General features: G+C 43.6%; 1 protein-coding gene across 1 annotated transcript in view; it reads right to left on the bottom strand.

Moving 5' to 3' along the window:
• Positions 1–2378: 2378 nt before the first annotated feature.
• LOC138947273 (sonic hedgehog protein-like) overlaps positions 2379–18601 on the bottom strand; it is a 102854-nt gene continuing 86631 nt past the window's right edge. The window contains exons 2-3 of the mRNA XM_070318715.1: positions 14035–14296; positions 2379–6464 (exon numbers count right to left, since the gene is read on the bottom strand). Of these exons, the coding sequence (XP_070174816.1) occupies positions 5689–6464; positions 14035–14296 (1038 nt within the window). The 3' untranslated portion in view covers positions 2379–5688. The remainder of the gene's footprint in view (positions 6465–14034; positions 14297–18601) is intronic.

Raw genomic sequence — 18601 nt, 5'->3', positions numbered from 1 at the left:
ACTCACACGGCAACTGTCCACACCAAATTATACCACTCATCTTGACTCCCTTTGCAAAACAATTAAAGGTACTGAACTTGTCAAATTGAGGTGCACGGATCCCCTGGGGCTTTTAGTCACACCTCAGGCAGCTATCCGTTAGAAGAACTATAAAGTTTCATTGACTTGCACCCAAAGAGTCAAGAACTGCGATTTTTTTACGAATTAATTTCGTACTCGGACCCGGCTGGTCTTGGCCTATTTTTGGATCTAAATTTAGATCAGGTAGATCACCACATGCACATCATGCACAACTGAAAAGACACGTCACTAGCAAGCTATGTCAGACGTCATCATGAGTTTGTGTAAAACAAAATGGAGGCCGGAATCACTCAGTTGAATCGAACTCCGACCAAACACCACGTAATAACTAGGTTAATTTATGCACTCGCGTGAACAAGAAACTGTCGAGCTTCACAGATGTCGTCGTTGGGTAGTTTTGGGTTTGTTTTACTACCATAGGAGGATTTTTGAACTGTAAATGCACTCAGCTGCAACAAAAACGCAAAACGAAGGCTGTGAGCTGCACTGTGCCTTTAAGGTTTAACCTACAGTTTAAAAAAAAACAGCGTTCCACGACTGGACTAAAACAGCCTCGAAAAACTGTCTCCGTGAAGCTTTGAAAAGACATATTACAAAAACGCAAACATTTAGAAAAAGGTCACAATTTGTTCACGTGTGCAAAATATTACTGTGTGTTTCAATACACATTTACCCAAAAGCTGGGCATTGTCGAACTAGGTTACAAAATTGTGCACGAACTTCGATGGACAACTCCGTTTTAGGCAGTTCTTGTTAACAACGTCCTCACATATGATGGCAAAATTGAAGAATAAATTAGGTGATTTAAAGATTGTTTTGAAAACCAACACCAGGTTTTCACAGTCAACATGGTTACCGTATTCAATAAATAAATCAATAAATAAAATTAAAATCAACAAACAAACAAAAATCATTAAAAGGAAAAAATTGAGAAAAAAAAATTAAAAAATAAAAACACGCACAAGCAAAAAAACTGAATAAGTGGGACAAATTCGGGCGGCGTCTTTTGAAACTCGAAACTTACCAAATTGAGTCTATAACACGTGTTTTTCACACTTACACCTTTCAGAATAATCTTAAATTACAATCAGATAGCTGGAACTCACAGCCTGAATTCCATCTTAAAGCTGACAGAGAATATACATTTGGGAGGTTGGTCGACGCTGAGATGTGTAAAAGCAATTGATTTACTTGTCTTTTTGCTTAAAAATAAGTGTATCGCCAAATTACAAAGAAAGAATGCTTCTGCGTACATACGTGTGTGTGTGTGTGTGTGTGTGTGTGTGTGTGTGTGTGTGTATGTGCGTGTGTGTTTGTGCGTGCGTGCGCGCGTGTGTGTGTGTGTGTGTGTGCGTGTGTGTGTATGTGTGTGTGTGTGTGCGTGTGTGTGTGTGTGTGCGTGCGTGTGTGTGTGTGTGTGTGTATGTGCGTGTGTGTTTGTGCGTGCGTGCGCGTGTGTGTGTGTGTGTGTGTGTGCGTGCGTGTGTGTGTGTGTGTGTGTGCGTGTGTGTGTGTGTGTGTATGTGTGTGTGCGTGTGTGTGTGTGTGTGTGTGCGTGCGTGCGTGTGTTCGCCTACTCTATAAGTTTATGGTGTATTGAGAGAGAAAGAGAGGGGGACAAGGTATGAAATAGATGGACATCATTTTATAAAAATGACAGCACTAAACATGCAAGCAAATTGAAAATTAAGAAGCATCCCGTTCGGTAAGCTCATTCTGTAGTATTTACAAGCAGGTGGACACAGGCTACTAAACAAACACCACATTGCAATTACGCACTTGCATCCTTACTGAATATTTTGTGTTCATGAATGAAGAGTAGAACGATATATATTTATGTCCACGAATCAAAAATAAATGATAAAAGGGACTGCAGGTAATAGATTAATGTAATTTGCACACCAGTACATATTCCACGTGTGTTGATCGTATGCTTGAGCTATATCAAAGACACCTCTCTTCTTCAAAGAATAAAGAGAAAATTCACTCATTCTCTTGCGAAAAAAACCTATAAATGCCCCTTTTTGACCTCAAACAGTCGTATATCTATTGTGAAATACTTAATGACTTATTGTGATTGTCGAACCACATGCTTGAACACACACGAACATGCGCACACACGCGAGCTAACACACACACACACACAAGTTCAAGTTCGTCTTGGCAAATTTGTTACGGATTGTTTTAGCATTGTATAATGCATTATTATTATTTGTTGTTTGTTGTGTCAATAACTTTACTGGTTCATGACAATAAACATTATTCTATATTCTATTCTATTCTATTCTATTCACACACACACACACACACACACACACACACACATACGCGCGCGCGCGCGCACGTACGCACTCACGCACACACACACACAAACACACACACACACCGCTCAGTTCCTGGTCTTTTTTTTTCTATAACTTCAGTGCAAACTGCTAGAACATTGACATTCGGCCTTAGAAGCAATGACGCATACCTTTCACATTTTCCGTGACATTAAAGAGGGTACGTTCCAAGGGTTTTCAAGCAAACTACGTCTAAATGTGTCATTGTGTTATGCAACTGACTATTGTATATGGTAACAGTATGCATTATTTCATTTCATCCGCTGTTCCATCGGATATTAAGCCCTCTGTTCCGTACCATCGTGTACTTTCAATGGAAACGTTTGGGTAGCCTGTGTCCTTCGCGCATTTCAAATTCAGACAAAGAGTATATAGCAACGCGCACATCTGTTTCTGCCCATTTGCAGAAATTGAATAGTAAGATCCTTGTGGTTTATACGAGGATCATTATAACACACGAATATCTATCACACTTCACATTCTAATCTCTTGCGTTATATCAAAATATTAGACTGGCACGACCCATATCGACTGTTCTAGCAAAAGAACACCACATCCCATATTTATTCATTCATATATCCACATCTTATTATTTATTATTGTTTGTTATTATGTACAACTTCACGACAGAAGTAACGATGTTAAACAAAAGCAGACGACAACAAAACGTTCGCCGTTTCCTTCGCAACTGGCCTTACTGTGTGTTAAGTCTTTCCGTACACCGAATAAAAGGTAGTTAGTTATCTCTTCATTTCCAAACAGAACAAACCACATACGGAAATCAGATTCTCAGCAGTTATGTATTTCATTCATCTCCAAAAAAAGATAGAAAGAAAAAAAAGTCTTGAAGAAGAAAAAGAAAGTTGGGGAAACGAACATTAGGAGGACAATCGCATGCTCATGACTTACAAGAAAGTACAAATATATATGCTCATTATAACACGTGAGACATACTTAAATTAACAGACGCAATGATTTTCTTGTTAGAAAATATAATAACATATAGGAAAATCAAAAACTTTTACTTTGTAGGTATCAAATAATCTTTGGTAAAAAGGTTCAGAGGTACAAAGTTGTCGTATCAAAGTCGATTTGATATTGCTCTGTCTCACACACTCTCTGTAGTAAACACGTGGGTTTTTTTCTTGGGCAAAAAGGTTCGTCAGATTATTAACATTTTCAGATGCTTATAAGCATTAACATGTGTCTCTTTTGGTATTGTAGGATGTCTCGGACATTACACGTCGACATCACTGAAGTGTATTGTGCGTCACAAGAAAAAGTACGATTTTTCTTTGTCACGTCATGTGGGTTTTCCCTCACGTTATAGTTGGATGCCATGAATATTATAAGATGGCATCACCAGCTGTATCCAGGCGGGAAAAGAAACATTTTCTTAAAGCCTCGCCACTTGGGTTTTTCCTTTCCGCATTGTTGGATGTCTTGGGCATTATCAAATGACATCAGTTTATTGTGCGTCCCAGGAAAAAGGTACAATTTCTCAGAGTCACATCATTTGGGTTTTACTTTCAGCTTTTCACGTTGTTTTCGAAGTTATAAGTCGACATCACATTATTGTGCCTCAAAGACGATATAATATAGTACGAGTTTTGTAAGCCACGTGATTGTTTTCCTTTTGCTACTTTAGGCTTGCCATAGAAACTGTGAAGGACAGCAGTAAGCCATTCTCGAAAAAAGGTGTATTTGGTTGTTTGTTGGGTTTTCATGTCCCTTTAACTTATTTGGCTATTCGGGACGAGGCGGACGTTATAATATATCACTGTTGATGATTTTAGTCGCCATAATCCGTTTTTGACGAATGGCTGTTCGCTTTCTACTCTTGAATAATGTCACTTTTGGCCAAATTCGCCAACCATAGGTGATTTGCTCAGAGTGTTATCTTCTTCTTGTGTTGGGTGAAAGACACATTTTCGTCGTACGTTTTCTGTTAGTTTTGTAGTCCTTTCCGAGATCACGTTCACAGCTTTCTTGTGAGGTCCGCGTTTTGCTCCAAACTGACGTATTTTGGGCAATCCAGGGATAACGTTGTTGCAATCTGTGGTGACTTTAAGCAAAGCGCAAGCATTGCGCTCTGGGTAATCCGGGCATTTAACGAAAATGGGACATTTAAAGGTTCTCTTGACAGTTCTGAAACTTCTTTGGTCAATTCAGATTCAGGTGAGTTAATTAGAAGTCTAGCTTGTGAAAATGTCCATATCCATACAAACTTGTGCTAAGTTGAACACTTTCGTGGACGAAAAATCACAACAGTATTCGTCTATAACTGGCCGGGCCTTTCGATAGTTCCGATCTTAATGTTTTGATGGTCTGTAAGAATGATACAGGAAGATAGGATCATTATTGTAAAGTTCATGGTAAGACTGTGTAGATTGTCTTCATCATCTGCAATTAAATTTTGTCCAGTGTCATCTTGTTACTCTTGTCTGAGCGATCGAGAAGAAGAAGAAGATCTTGTTACTCGAAGACCTCAAAATCCTTTCATCTGTTTCGAGCTCATTTCAAACACGTATCATTCCTGAAAAGAAGTCTGCTTCGGCTTCACTCTGTGATTGTTTCTAAAGGGAACAGACGGACTTGCCATGTATGGTATAGACATGAAAACTAAGGTTGCTCATTCAGGAATATGATTCCAAGAGCCCTATTCCATTGACACCTCACAGTAGTCACAAAAGCAACTCTTTTTGTTTGGTAAAGGACGCAATGTAAATGAGTAGGGTTCGCATCTTTTGTAGATCACATGACGCAAAGCAACATGTCCGCTTTCTCATTGTTTTGCGAAGCCTCCATTGCGCTCTGTAGTCGAAAGCATATATTTGAAGACTTTTGAAGGAAACATCAAAACTTAAAGCTTATGTTTCCTCAGAGTCACACATTTATTTTGTCACCAGAGCAGTAAGTTTACGTGTTAAGATCCCTGGCTCAAAGACTAAAGTAATCGCACACAGAATACGTGTACACGGACGATATTTTCCATAACACACAACTCTTTGCGACCGAAGTTGCTTGTTTCGTTGACAAAGTCATCGATGTTAGCTCGTTCACGTTTTTCGCGGCTCAGAACAACGATTGCCTTTCTTTTTTTGTTTCGATACAGTGTCACCTGTCTCATTCATCAGCAGTGTGAAAGCCACAGTAGCATTATAAGTATTTTGTTCCTCTCCGGCAAAATAAATTAAACACATCAACACATGACGTCACACTCAAATGACGTCACAAGCATCACAGTGGTTAGGTCAGTGAGGGGTCATGGCACGTACAGGACATCACGACTCAAGAGAACGGCACCCAGCTCGTACAGAAGCTTGGCGTAGAGATGCACACCCCTCTGAGGAAGCGAATGCCCGACCTCATTGTTCCCAGAAGAAGAGGACGATGACGTTGAAAACAAGGACGATAACCAACGAAGGCGGGCGGATAACTCGTGCCAGCCCCGCATGGGCGCAAAGACGGCGTGCGCCAGTGACGGGTTGTTCATGACGGCGTAACACGACGCCACCACCCCGTCCACCACTATCGTCCCTGTCTTCGTCAAGGGGGCGTACACGCCCGTCTGCACGGCCGGCTGCACGTGCGTGACGCGCGCCGGCGTCATCACTCTCCTCCCCGTGGAGGATCCACGCTGTTTCGCAGGGTCATCCTCTATCACCATGATCACCTGCCCCACCCGGACCTCCTCTGCGAACAGCGTCCCGAAGCGCGACAGATCTGCCCCACCGACACTACTCTTCGTGACGTCATAGTCCGCCGTGACGTTACTGTGCGTGACGTAGATGAGGTGCTTGGCGGTGAGGGTGATGGAGTGGCCGCGATCCGTGGTGAGTGTTTGGAAGTATCCTCGCTGCCCCTCGTCGCGGTCCAAGAAAGCGATGACTTCGCTGTAGGTCAAGTGGCCCTCCTCGTCTACACTGAGGACCCGCTCGCCCAGCCTGACGTCAGTCATCGATTTCGTCACTCCTCCGCTCGTGATGACGTTACTGGCCCCCGGGAAGCAGCCACCGATTTTGATGGCGACGGAAGAGTCTGCGAACACAAAAAGGTGTGTAAGTTAGCATAAGCATGGGGTATATATATACACATTTAAGTACACATGTGCGCCTTGAGTCGCCTTGTGGTGAGATATGTGCGCGTTATAAATTATCGTATTATTATTAAGTGTGTGTAAGTGTGTGACACAAAGATTTGAGCCGGAGAAAAAAACACGAAATACAGAAGTCAGGAAAAAGAATTGAAAATGACAAAAGACTTTTCAGAGAGGAAGTCGAAAAAAGAATAGGGTGAATATATTTCGATGGGGAACGCAAACAGGGACATTTGGTCACCCAGCATTTTGCGAACGTTGTCTCAAAACAAAAGCGAGGCAAATAAGTTATTTAATGACAGGATAGTACAAGTGATCAATAGAGGCGCGGAGACAGGACGTTTGATACTTAAAGTTTCAACTGCCAAAGATCAGAAGGCGTCTGAAAAGGAATACGCACACACACACGCACTCACGCACGCACGCCCACCCCCACCCCACCCCCCACACACACAGCCGAACAGAGTTAATTAGTACATATACCCCAAACACACACACTTAAAACCCGACGTACACACAAACAAGAGGCGAAGCCTTCAAGGCTCACGTAAGAAATCGACAAACAGTAACACAAACTCAATCACTCCGTCACACATACACACACACACAGTAAGCATAGGTGACACGGTGCAAGAGTGCGAGACACTAGACTCTAGATCTGTCTGTCTGTAGCCTACTTACGGGGACACGACTGCCAGATGGCCAGATCGACACTGCGCTTTCGACAGCGCTTCCTCGCGCAGACACTGGAAACACGCTGTGCAGATTAACCTGCAGGAAATCTCCTTTGGTATCTTCTTTATCTATTTTTCTGGAGCTACGAAACCGAACAATGTGAAATCGTCTTCTCCGAATCGGCGAACTGCAGCTCGGTGATAACTGTATCTATACCACAATCCTTCACGCGATCTGACCTAACCTTGACCCCTGACCTGGTCTACATACCACACACGACACAAACCAGTCACCTGTTTTTACCCCCCCCCCCAAAAAAAAAAAAAAAAAACACAAAACAACCCCACCACCCGTTTTCTTTGGATACACACTTTAACTACATACGTGCCGACGAAATGTTGATCATTGCTTCAATATTTTGAAGCTGTTGCTTGGATAATAACCAGGTAAAATTAGTATTTCGGTGTTTAGTCAAATGTTAAAGTTTCTATCACACACATACAAACACACACACACACATACACACGCAAAGACAGACAAAGTTTAGCATCGCATAGGCTACACTTACGTGAGCCAAAAACAACCAACAACCAACAACCTAAACAACAACAAAATAACTATACAAACAAGAAAACACCACATAGAAAAACAAACACCTGAAGAACCAAACACATTGCACAAACAAACCGTAGCTTGTTCAAAACGATTTGAGACAAAATTGTAATGTAAACCATAATGCTAGACAGCTGAAAGGTGTTGGCCATTGCAATAAACCAACCAGAAACAAAACCAAGTATTCACCACAAAACCGAGAACAGTACATAGAAGTCCTCGCAAACATTTCACAAACTCTTCGCAGGTCGGTCCAACGCTATATACTCTTCAAAAATAGTCAAGGAACTGACATGACCTCCAGGGCAGAACAGTCGATAATCTAAAAGAATGCTGGGGTAGCAGGTTCTGCACTCCGCGCTACGGAGCATCAAACGTTTGCCAGCCAAGTGTGAAGTCTTTTGACAACGTGACTTCAGCCTTTTGCTTCTCAGACTCTCCTGGGTGTCTTCAAACTTTGACTCGTGTGTTTTGCTAAAGGCCATCTTAGTTCAAGGGAGATGGAGGGAGGGAGGGAGGGATGAGATTGGAAGGCAGGAGCGGGTCCAGGGGGGAGGGGTTTCCGGGGTTTTCGGACCCCCCCCCCTCTAGCCTAAAAAAATTAATTAAAAAATTAAAAATAAAGAAAAACTGATGCTCACATTGCACCAGATTGCTCCATTTTCCTTGATTTTTATCAAAATGTTCCCTAAAAGAAGTCTGGAACCTTCCCCCCCCTTGAAAAGGATATAATCCGCCCCTGGAAGGAGAATGCTGATGGCTGAATGGTTAATTGCTCCTGAGCTATGAGCTTATTGAGGCATGAGAGAGGAGGGAGGCGAGATACAATATCTGCGTAAATATTTTCTTGTTACCGAAAACTCAGTGCTAAACCTTCCTGCGGCCAGCTTCGCGAAGTATACTGCGCGTTGTCGCCTTCGCCCAGTTAAGGACAGGCTTTAGCGCAAGTTCGACCGAATAAATATCATGGGTATCTGTCTATTCTTTCTTTCGAGATTGATCAGATTTTCAGACATGAATCAAACATGCGCACACACACACACACACACACACACACACACACACACGCACGCACGCACGCACGCCCACCACCCCCTCCACACACACACATATCCGAACAGAGTTAATTAGTACATACTTGACCCATAATATGAAAATAAGAGGGAGATGAGGCAAAGGGCAAAGGCAAGCAGAGTGTTGCGCAAAAATTGCTATAAATCATTCCAGATCACCCTGTACTATACGCTATCATCTCCCGTCTTCGATCAACACGGGGAAACAGTCAATGAAATATTCATCCGCGATTACCTCCCGTTAATCCCGTTTGTTTAAGGGAGTTGAAATCCTCTGAAGGCGCGTTGAAGCCAACCGCTTTGGGCTCCCCTTCGTACGCTCTCACAGGCTTGCTCTTTTCTTGCGGGTATTGGTATTATTCCGCGCCTGTTTGCTCAGCCATTCAATGTGTCACTGCCTGCTAGGAAGTGAGTTCTTCGCCCTGATGGTACAGATTGTCACTGCCTCCTTCGAGCAAACATCATAAATGTTGTTTGCACAATCCTTTATAAGTCTAACAGCCCAGTCTGTGTGAGTCTATCAATGCGCTTGTGGAGCGACCCATATAGTGGTGCGTCCATTCACAGTGTGTGTTATGAAGCGTTGTGTCAGTTTACTGCAGGCAAAAAGGTACGGAGAAATCAGAGGAAATATAGGTTGACAAAAGTAACTGGAAGAGCATACAGTTAACTGTCTGAGAAGTGAACACATATTAAAAAAACCAAACAAAAACAAGAACCCCCCAAAAAAACACCCACAAAAAAACACCCCAACAACAACAACAACAACAACATAGACAAAGACATATATACATAGGAAACAGACATCCGTAAGCATACGTAAACCGGCAGACGGAATGACTTAAACGTACAGATAGACGGACACACTGAAACACAGAGAGACAGCCACGGGCAGACTGACGAGCAGGCACTAACAGACTGACCATAAAACAAATAGGACAATGATCATGCAAAAGCAAAGTAAAAATAAAATAAATGAAAACAAGGATAAACAAACGCCTATTGAAAACCTCAAACGCCTAGCTCTACAGTTACCATTTCAGATACACGTAGCAGAACGTACAGACCGGAACAGACAGGAACCGAACCAACTTCCCTCTTCCCCAATACCCTCTACCCTTCCCTGTCACCCCCACCCCCACCCTCACCCCAACGACAATAACAAACAAATCAAGGAAAAATGCAGTGGTATGTAGCAAGCCAAGAAGGAGCAAGAGAAAAGGGGAGAGCAAGGGGTAGGCCAAGCCAATCAGGGTGGCTGCATGACCGGCGTACAGTGGCAAGCCAAGAAGGAGCGGGAGAAAAGGGGAGAGCAAGGGGTAGGCCAAGCCAATCAGGGTGGCTGCATGACCGGCGTACACTGGAACAGTGGAACCCCACTTTTGAGACACTCCCCCCCCCCAGTTTAAGACTCCCTCCTTTTTAAAACCTTGTTTTCTCAGACTTTCTGTTCATAACCTCTGTAAAATTTCCCCCCTTTTTACACCCCCGGTATAGGGGTGTGTATAGGTTTCGCTCGATGTGTTTGTTTGGGTATTTGTTTGGGTGTTTGTTTGGGTGTTTGTGTTCGCAAGTAGATCTCAAGAATGAACGGACCGATCGTCACCAAACTTGGTGAACAGGTTCTATACATTCCTGAGACGGTCCTTACAAAAATTGGGACCAGTCAAACACACGGTTAGGGAGTTATTGGTGGATTAAAATTATACAAGGACTTATAGAGGCACACCCCCGTTGGTCAAAGGGAAATAACCATTCTCACTGCCACCAACTGAGAAGGTTATTTCCCTTTGACGGGGGTGTTTTTCCTATCGGAGGAATTTCTTGTTTTAATAAGATCCCCTCTTTTTTAAGACCCGAATTTCTCAGATTACTGGAGGTCTTCAAAGGGGGGGGGGGGGGGGGTTCCACTGGTTCCCAGTTTGTCCACCCGCTTTGACACAGGCCTGGTGGACAATGAGGGGTAAGCGGCTAACGAACAAACGAACAAACGTCCACACGGGTAGCCGACAAGCCACCCGGCCCTTCCAAGGGGTGGGAGATGAGAGAGTGAAATGATCAAACGTCTGGAGACCCGTGTTTTGACGGGTACACAAAACCGGGATTTCCTCCGACAGCCCGACTGAAGGGGGAGGGCGGGCAAAGGGTTAGCTCGGGGAGTACACGGGGAACTGGAAGGGTGGAGGTAGGTGTTAACGGAAGGGAAGGGGAAAGAGGAGGAACAAGATAAGATGGTATGGTGGGGTACTAGCGCCAAAAGAGATAAATATAATAATCACTGTAGCTCTTTGATATTATTACTTCAGGAGCTACTATGACGTCATATAATCCTGCTCTCTATGATGGGATACAAGCGTAAAAACTGATAAATACAGTAATCACTGTGACCCTCGTTATAATCACTTTTTGAGTTAGCATGCCGTCATACCATCCTACTCACGAACCAACCTCCAGCTATGGGTCAAATAGCCGGGCAGGATAGGCTCGTCAACCCTGGCAGGCAGCTATCCTAAGAGAAGACCACTCTGAATTCAAAACGAGGGTAGAGGAGGCTCATCATCCATGGAAGGAAACTCGTCTAGGAGAAGGAAAACTCCGAAATGAAACCCACGCAGTCCCTCGAAGACGGAACGGCACTGGCCTTTTTTAGGCGGGGAGCAGACCGGGTGCCTACGCTATCCTCGACAAATGGTTGTGTCATACCATCCTACTTTCTATGACGATATCCTGGCGTTAAAAGTGATAAATACAATAATCACTGTGACCTTCGTTATAATCACTTTTTGAGTTAGCATGCCGTCATACCATCCTACTTTCTATGACGAGATCCTGGCGTAAAAAGTGATAAATACAGTAATCACTGTGACCCTTGTTATAACCACTTTTTGAGTTAGCATGCCGTCATACCATCCTCCTTTCTATGACGGAACACTAGCGCCACAAGTAATAAATACAGTAATCACGGTGACTACTGTTAATATCACAGCAGGGACTGGTATTTCGTCATACCATTCTGCTTTCTACGACAGAACACTAGCGACACAAGTGATAAAAACAGCAATCACGGTGACCGTTGTTATTACATGTAGTCATACCATCCTGCTTTCTACGACGGAACACTAGCGCCACAAGTGATAAAAACAGTAATCACGGTGACCGTTGTTATTACATGTAGTATGCCGTCATACCATCCTGCTTTCTACGATGGAACACTAGCGCCACAAGTGATAAAAACAGTAATCACAGTGACCGTTGTTATTACATGTAGTATGCCGTCATACCATCCTGCTTTCTACGACGGAACACTAGCGCCACAAGTGATAAAAACAGTAATCACAGTGACCGTTGTTATTACATGTAGTATGCCGTCATACCATCCTGCTTTCTACGACGGAACACTAGCGCCACAAGTGATAAATACAGTAATCACGGTGACCGTTGTCATTACATGTAGTATGCCGTCATACCATCCTGCTTTCTACGATGGAACACTAGCGCCACAAGTGATAAAAACAGTAATCACAGTGACCGTTGTTATTACATGTAGTATGCCGTCATACCATCCTGCTTTCTACGACGGAACACTAGCGCAACAAGTGATACTTCAGTACTCACGGTGACCGTTGTTATAACATGTAGTTATGACGTCATACCATCCTGCGTTCCTACTTTTTCCTCCACCCTGATACCGATCATCGTAATCATCACAATCGTTATCATTTTTGTCTCACTTTGCTGACGGCCTTGTTGTGCCAACATTCTTGTTATCATCATCAGGAGAGTTTGACAATTCCAAGGTAATTGTAATTGTTATTCGTAATTACAAATATCACAGTGACGTTTGTAATTTTCATTTTTGTGTGCTAGTATGTCATACCAGGTTGGGTTGGTGGAAAAAGTGTTTCTACACAAGAAACTGCGAGTGTAGAGGTATGGGTTATTCAATGTTTTGAAACATTTCGTAGAGAGATAAAAAGTGGTCGTTGTGGATGGGGGGGGGGGGGGGCAGTTGGCCTGGGAGTGGGGGGGGGGAGGGGGGAGGGGGGCGATTAGCCTGGGGAGGGGGGTCTTTGAACTGCAGGGGACTGCAGCTCCTTCCTGAGAAAACGTGTCAAGTCCGTTTACCAATTTCATTTGAGAGGCTTGTGGGATGGCGGGGCGGAGAAGCCAGACAGGTAAGCTGGTACCTAAGATTCAAAGACAAGCGTTAATCTCTTAAAATATGCCACAATCCAAACCACGGCTACCGCGTGAAACTGTGAAAGTAATTGAATAAAATGGTGCCTGAAGCAAATATTCTCTGACCACTGTTCCGGCTAGCCTGCCTTCCCGAGTAAGAAAAGATACTCGTTTGCATGACAGAGGCACTGGTCACGTCAGCAGAATGTGCGTGGTCAGTGCTTTGACAGTGGACAATGGGCAGTCTTGACGTCAGGTCTAAAGAAAGAACCGCCATTCTCCCTCTGTGTGTCGGGAGAAAGGCCGTGAAGGGAAAGGTTTGCCAGTTCACCTTTGTCAAGTGCTGCCAGCGGTTCCTGTGAAGTTCGGCTGCTAGGTCTGGCAGCAAGGACATTGTTTGGTATTGTTATAACACATTTCCTTCAGGGTTTGGCCAATTAGGTTGAAAAGCACGACAGGCATTCTCTCTACCTCAAGATTGAAAAACCCGTCTATGCATGAAGTTGAGCTAGGTTTCTTTTGCTTTGGTCTTGCTTCCGTTTCGAAAGACACATATAGTACTTGTTTTGAAGAAGATGTTTGTGGAAATTCATTGGTTTTCTTACTGTTCAGTTCATGGCAGCGCTAACCTTTTTCCCCCGTAAGGGTTAGCCACGAGCAGTTCCTGATACTGACCATCAGATTCGTAGGTAGTCGGTTGCAACAATCGGTTACCAGAACAAAAACAAAGGATTTGCTGACGAACACACACACACACACGCACGCACGCACGCACACACGCACGCACGCACACACACACACATACACAGACACACACACATATGCACGCAAGCATACACACACACACACACACACACGCATACACTAACACAGACACTCTCACACACACACACACACACGCACACACACACAACACAAACACACACACGTCAACCCCCCCCCCCACACACACACACACGCACAATATCCTCACCTGATTTGACCGAGCAATGGATGTGACCGCGAGATTCGTAGTACACCCAGTCAAAGCCAGCCTCCACAGCCAGACGGGCCAGCATGCCGTACTTGGCCTTGTCCCTGTCCGACGTGGTGATGTCCACAGCCCGGCCTTCGTAGTGGAGCGAGTCCTCCGCGTGGAGATGGTCCTCGTCCCAGGCCTCCGTCACGCGAAGCTTCACGCCCGGCCACTGGTTCATCACGGAGATCGCCAGGGTGTTCAGCTTGTCCTTGCACCGCTGGAAGAAGACGTGATCAGGGGAGACAATTTAGTGTTTTTTTCAACTTGTTTTTACTTTTGGGTACATATATAACATTACAACAACACCAGCCATACAAGACAGGGAGACAATTTAGTTTTGCTGTGACGATTGCAGGTTTATCGTTTAGAGAAGCATCACGAAAGGACAAAGCAACCCACATTTTCATGAGGTTAACTTAATTTTCGTGACTATTTGTCTAATCCAGGGCCGGTATGCAGGGCTGAGTTGCACGAACCGAAAGTGGGTACCACCCAAAACGGAATCCAAAGCCGCGATGGTTCCACATAAAAAAATAAAACAGCCTGATTGACTTTTACGTTGACATTCCCCGTTTCACCTAAGGCTCAAACGCATTCATTACCTCTATTTGTCCCATATGAACATTGTGTTTTGTTACCCAGCTGGTTATGAATGAAAATTCGTTAAATGATGACAATATTTTATGTCATGCACCGTGTCGTTATGTCATGCAATGTTACGCCATTACGTGTCCATTTTTTTGTCTTCGCAACAGAAATCAGTTTGAAATTCTCGCAGCGCCCAGGTGAAAGTAAAAGCAAAACAAAATAAAACAAGACAACACAGACTATCTTTAAGCCAATGTTTCTCCACAAATATTGGTAAATATTTGCAGATGTGAGACGAGAGCAGGGCGAAAATATCAACTGAATAGAGCATAAACAAAATCTTTAAGAAAATGTATAAATACAAAATTCATGCATTTGTGACGAAAGACACCTTTCGTGGTGGAGGATCAAAAATGTAAATAATAAGGTGGTCTAAACGTGCATGGGTTTGTTGTAATCGTATTCTTGTTAGTTTTATATTGCCCTCTTGTTTCTTCCTCCATTGCCTAATCCTGTTTAAGTGTGTGTGTGTGTGTGTGTGTGTGTGTGTGTGTGTGTGTGTGTGTGTGTGTTTCTCTCTCTCTCTCTCTCTCTCTCTCTCTCTCTCTCTCTCTCTCTCTCTCTCTCTCTCTCTCTCTCTCTCTCTCTCTCTCTCTGCCTATTGCTAGCGCATGCGCGTATTTGTCTGAGTGTGTTTCTGTGTGTGTGTGTGTGTGTGTGTGTGTGTGTGTGTTTCTCTCTCTCTCTCTCTCTCTCTCTCTCTCTCTCTCTCTCTCTCTCTCTCTCTCTCTCTCTCTCTCTCTCTGCCTATTGCGCGCATGCGCGTATTTGTCTGAGTGTGTTTCTGTGTGTGTGTGTGTGTGTGTGTGTGTGTGTGTGTGTGTGTGTGTGTGTGTGTGTGTATTTATGTGTCTGTGATTTTGTGATCATATGTATTTCTATGTTTATTATCGCTCCCATAATCTACTAAAACAAAACAAACTGTGACACAACCACCGACTCTTCAAACTTCTCAACGTTTCTTTGCCATAGCGTTCTAGCTATTGTCTCAGCCAAGGAATGCAACCTGTAGAAAGGTGAAGCCAATGAAACAGGTATTCACAGACAGGCAAGTGGCCGGCTAAGCCACTTCTCGCGTCAAATCTCGACCTTTGCCGTTTGATCGGGTCAATATGTTGTGTAGTCAGTTAAAGCGGCAGTGGCTTCAATACTGTTTCCGTTTGAACGTTCTCCTCTGTGAAAATGTGTGTGTGTGTGTGTGTGTGTGTGTGTGTGCCATACTTTGTCCGTTTGAACGTGTGTGTAAACCGGTATGACTAAATTAATGACATATAAATGTTTTCTTGCGATTGAAGAAACGCCTTAACCACATATACACATCACACGAATAATCTCTTGATTGAGTTTGAGCCTACTGGTTTGATCCTTGTAGCTTTTCCCCCCCATGGTATTTGATTTGAATAAAATCTTGTTTTAACCAAATGAATAATTTTGCTCTATCTAAATGCCACAGGAAAAAAATCGAGCCAAGACACCTGTAAACAAAATACACACACTAGCACGCGCACACCAGCCAAGCGTGACCGCCTCACCACTGCAGTCAGTCAGTGTGAACAAATCAGGGGAGATTATCTGCCCCGTAGTGCGGCTTAGCGCCACGCGGCGGCGCTGCAGGTTACGGCGTTGGGGGGGATTAGGGTTTGGGACAGCCGCTATAACAGTCATGGCGCTCAGTGGTCCCGACTAGCCCAGCCACTCTCAGCCAACGACCTTGCCCTTCTGGTCTCGGCGAGCGGAGCAATGATTCGTTTGAGTCATGGCTGCTAAAAGAATGTACATTTGTTGCAATCTTCGAGCCCACTAATTTATCAACGTATATCATACCGCCACACGGCCCGAAAATGAAAAGTTAAAAATAATAGTCAGCAACAACGTAATCAGAACTTCAACACAAATCATAACCTACGAATTGTGAGCAAATCTTTCCACAAAGCACATACGTAGAGGTTACATACCTCGTCTCAGTGATTATCAAAAATAATGGTCTCAGTTCGCGGTCATGAAAAAGCTCGCTTCTTTCTTCAGTTATTCAAAGAAAAGAGGAGTTTTTGTGCGAAAGTTTGATCGAATCATATTCACCCAACCAGTCTACCTGCGCAGGCGATCGATTAATGCGCGGTTGCATAGTTCCGTGCAAATCATTCAATTCCGTTAACACTTTTTGTCAGTTTCCATGTTTTGAACTAAAATCAAGTACACAGTTATGTTGTCATTCTGCTGTGGCGGTAAAGGCAGATAGTGTGTGTTCTGTTCATGTTTTGGTATCGCTCAGGAAATGTTCTTTCCTCGAATGTGACTAGCAGACGAAGTTTTACACCCGTGTTCCAACGTTAAAAACTGTATGAAGGTCAGTTTTCTGGGGCAAAATAGTGTATGAAACCGCTGCATATTCTTTAAGTTGATTAAATATTTGCAATTGATTGCGTGTGATCTGTTTATAAAATGAAATATTGTTGAAAACTGACCGTCGGATTGCAGTCTTGTCGATGCAGCCGAAATCTGGAAGGGGAACTACTCGTGTCGCTAGACAAAATATGAGAGTTACTTTTCCTTGGAATCTTGCTAGCGATAAACGATTGTGCACGGCAGATCTGAATTCAGAAAACAACCAAACTCATGGATTTTATATTGAGATTCATGTGTTCAAGCCTGTAGTTGCTGGTTTAAATGCGGTATGGTTGTATTGTTTGCTCCAGAAAGGTATATTTTGTACATTAGAGTGTTCTGAACTTTTGAGTCGCAAAAAGTAGATCCACAATGTGTACAGTCTCTACCCATGAGCTATCGAGGATTCAGGCCCGTTGTTGGGTAAGTGATTTTGGTTGTTGGGTAAGTTACCGAAAAATAACTAGCCCTACAAGTTTACAGAGAGAAAGAAGCAGAGGGGGGAATAATACCCCTTACTGTCCTAAGATAGGACAATTGGTCCTAAGAGGACGTAAAACTCTTCAAGTCAGTCCGTTTTGCGACAGGGCGACTCGCTTTTGCGACATAATAGTCAGCACGGTTTTTTTCTCAAATGTCGCATTGCTTGCGACAGGACGAATTGCTTTTGAGACACAACAGTTAGCAAATGGCTATGAAGCTGCTGTGAAACTCTCACCTGTATTTTATACATTTGATGGTGAAATCCGTCAGAGAAATGAACCGGAAGGAAAATGGTAATCTGGTATGATATTAGCGAGATTTAAGAAACAGCACGTTTCGTTTTGCAGCTCGTTTCGTTTGGTGAATGAGTCACCCCGCGAAACGGAACGTGTAACGAGACGGCATAGGCCGCAGACAAGATTTAGATGTATTCACGTTTCGTTTCGGAATGAAAGGCCGGGCATGGCAGGATATGATCCGCTGACTGGGCATGGCATAATTTCAACTCCACGAGTCAATAAAGGATTGACATACTCGCATTGCACGCACAAGAGCTTCACATTTTTCAATTCATGCACCTGATCACATACGAAGCCAGAATAAAAATTCGATGCGATGACCTACTTCTGCTTCGCCATTTGCTTTCTCACCATGAAGTTGGATAAATGTACCAGGATCAGCACCCTTCAAAATATTTCAGTTCACAACAGTTGTCTACCTCCAATGAACACATTCTCAGCGCTGAAAGACTGTGAAAGGGTTGATGAATCTAGCAATGCATAAAATGGCCAACAAATAAAACTGTTAGTGTGCAAAAATACTCACAAAAGTTGACGAAATATTGTTCGTTTTTTGGGGGTGGAAAACGTGACTGCGTTTTGACGTTCCACGTTCCGTTTCAGTTGACCTTCACCTTTCCAGCGAGAGACCCCCGAAATAATGACGTTTACCACAACTTCAAAACGAAACGTCCCAACGTTTCGTTTCTTAAATCTCCGTACTATAA

This window comes from Littorina saxatilis, linkage group LG14 (assembly GCF_037325665.1).
Source record: "Littorina saxatilis isolate snail1 linkage group LG14, US_GU_Lsax_2.0, whole genome shotgun sequence".
In the NCBI taxonomy this organism is placed as follows: Eukaryota; Metazoa; Mollusca; class Gastropoda; order Littorinimorpha; family Littorinidae; genus Littorina; species Littorina saxatilis.
This window is presented reverse-complemented; position numbering and strand designations above follow the sequence as displayed.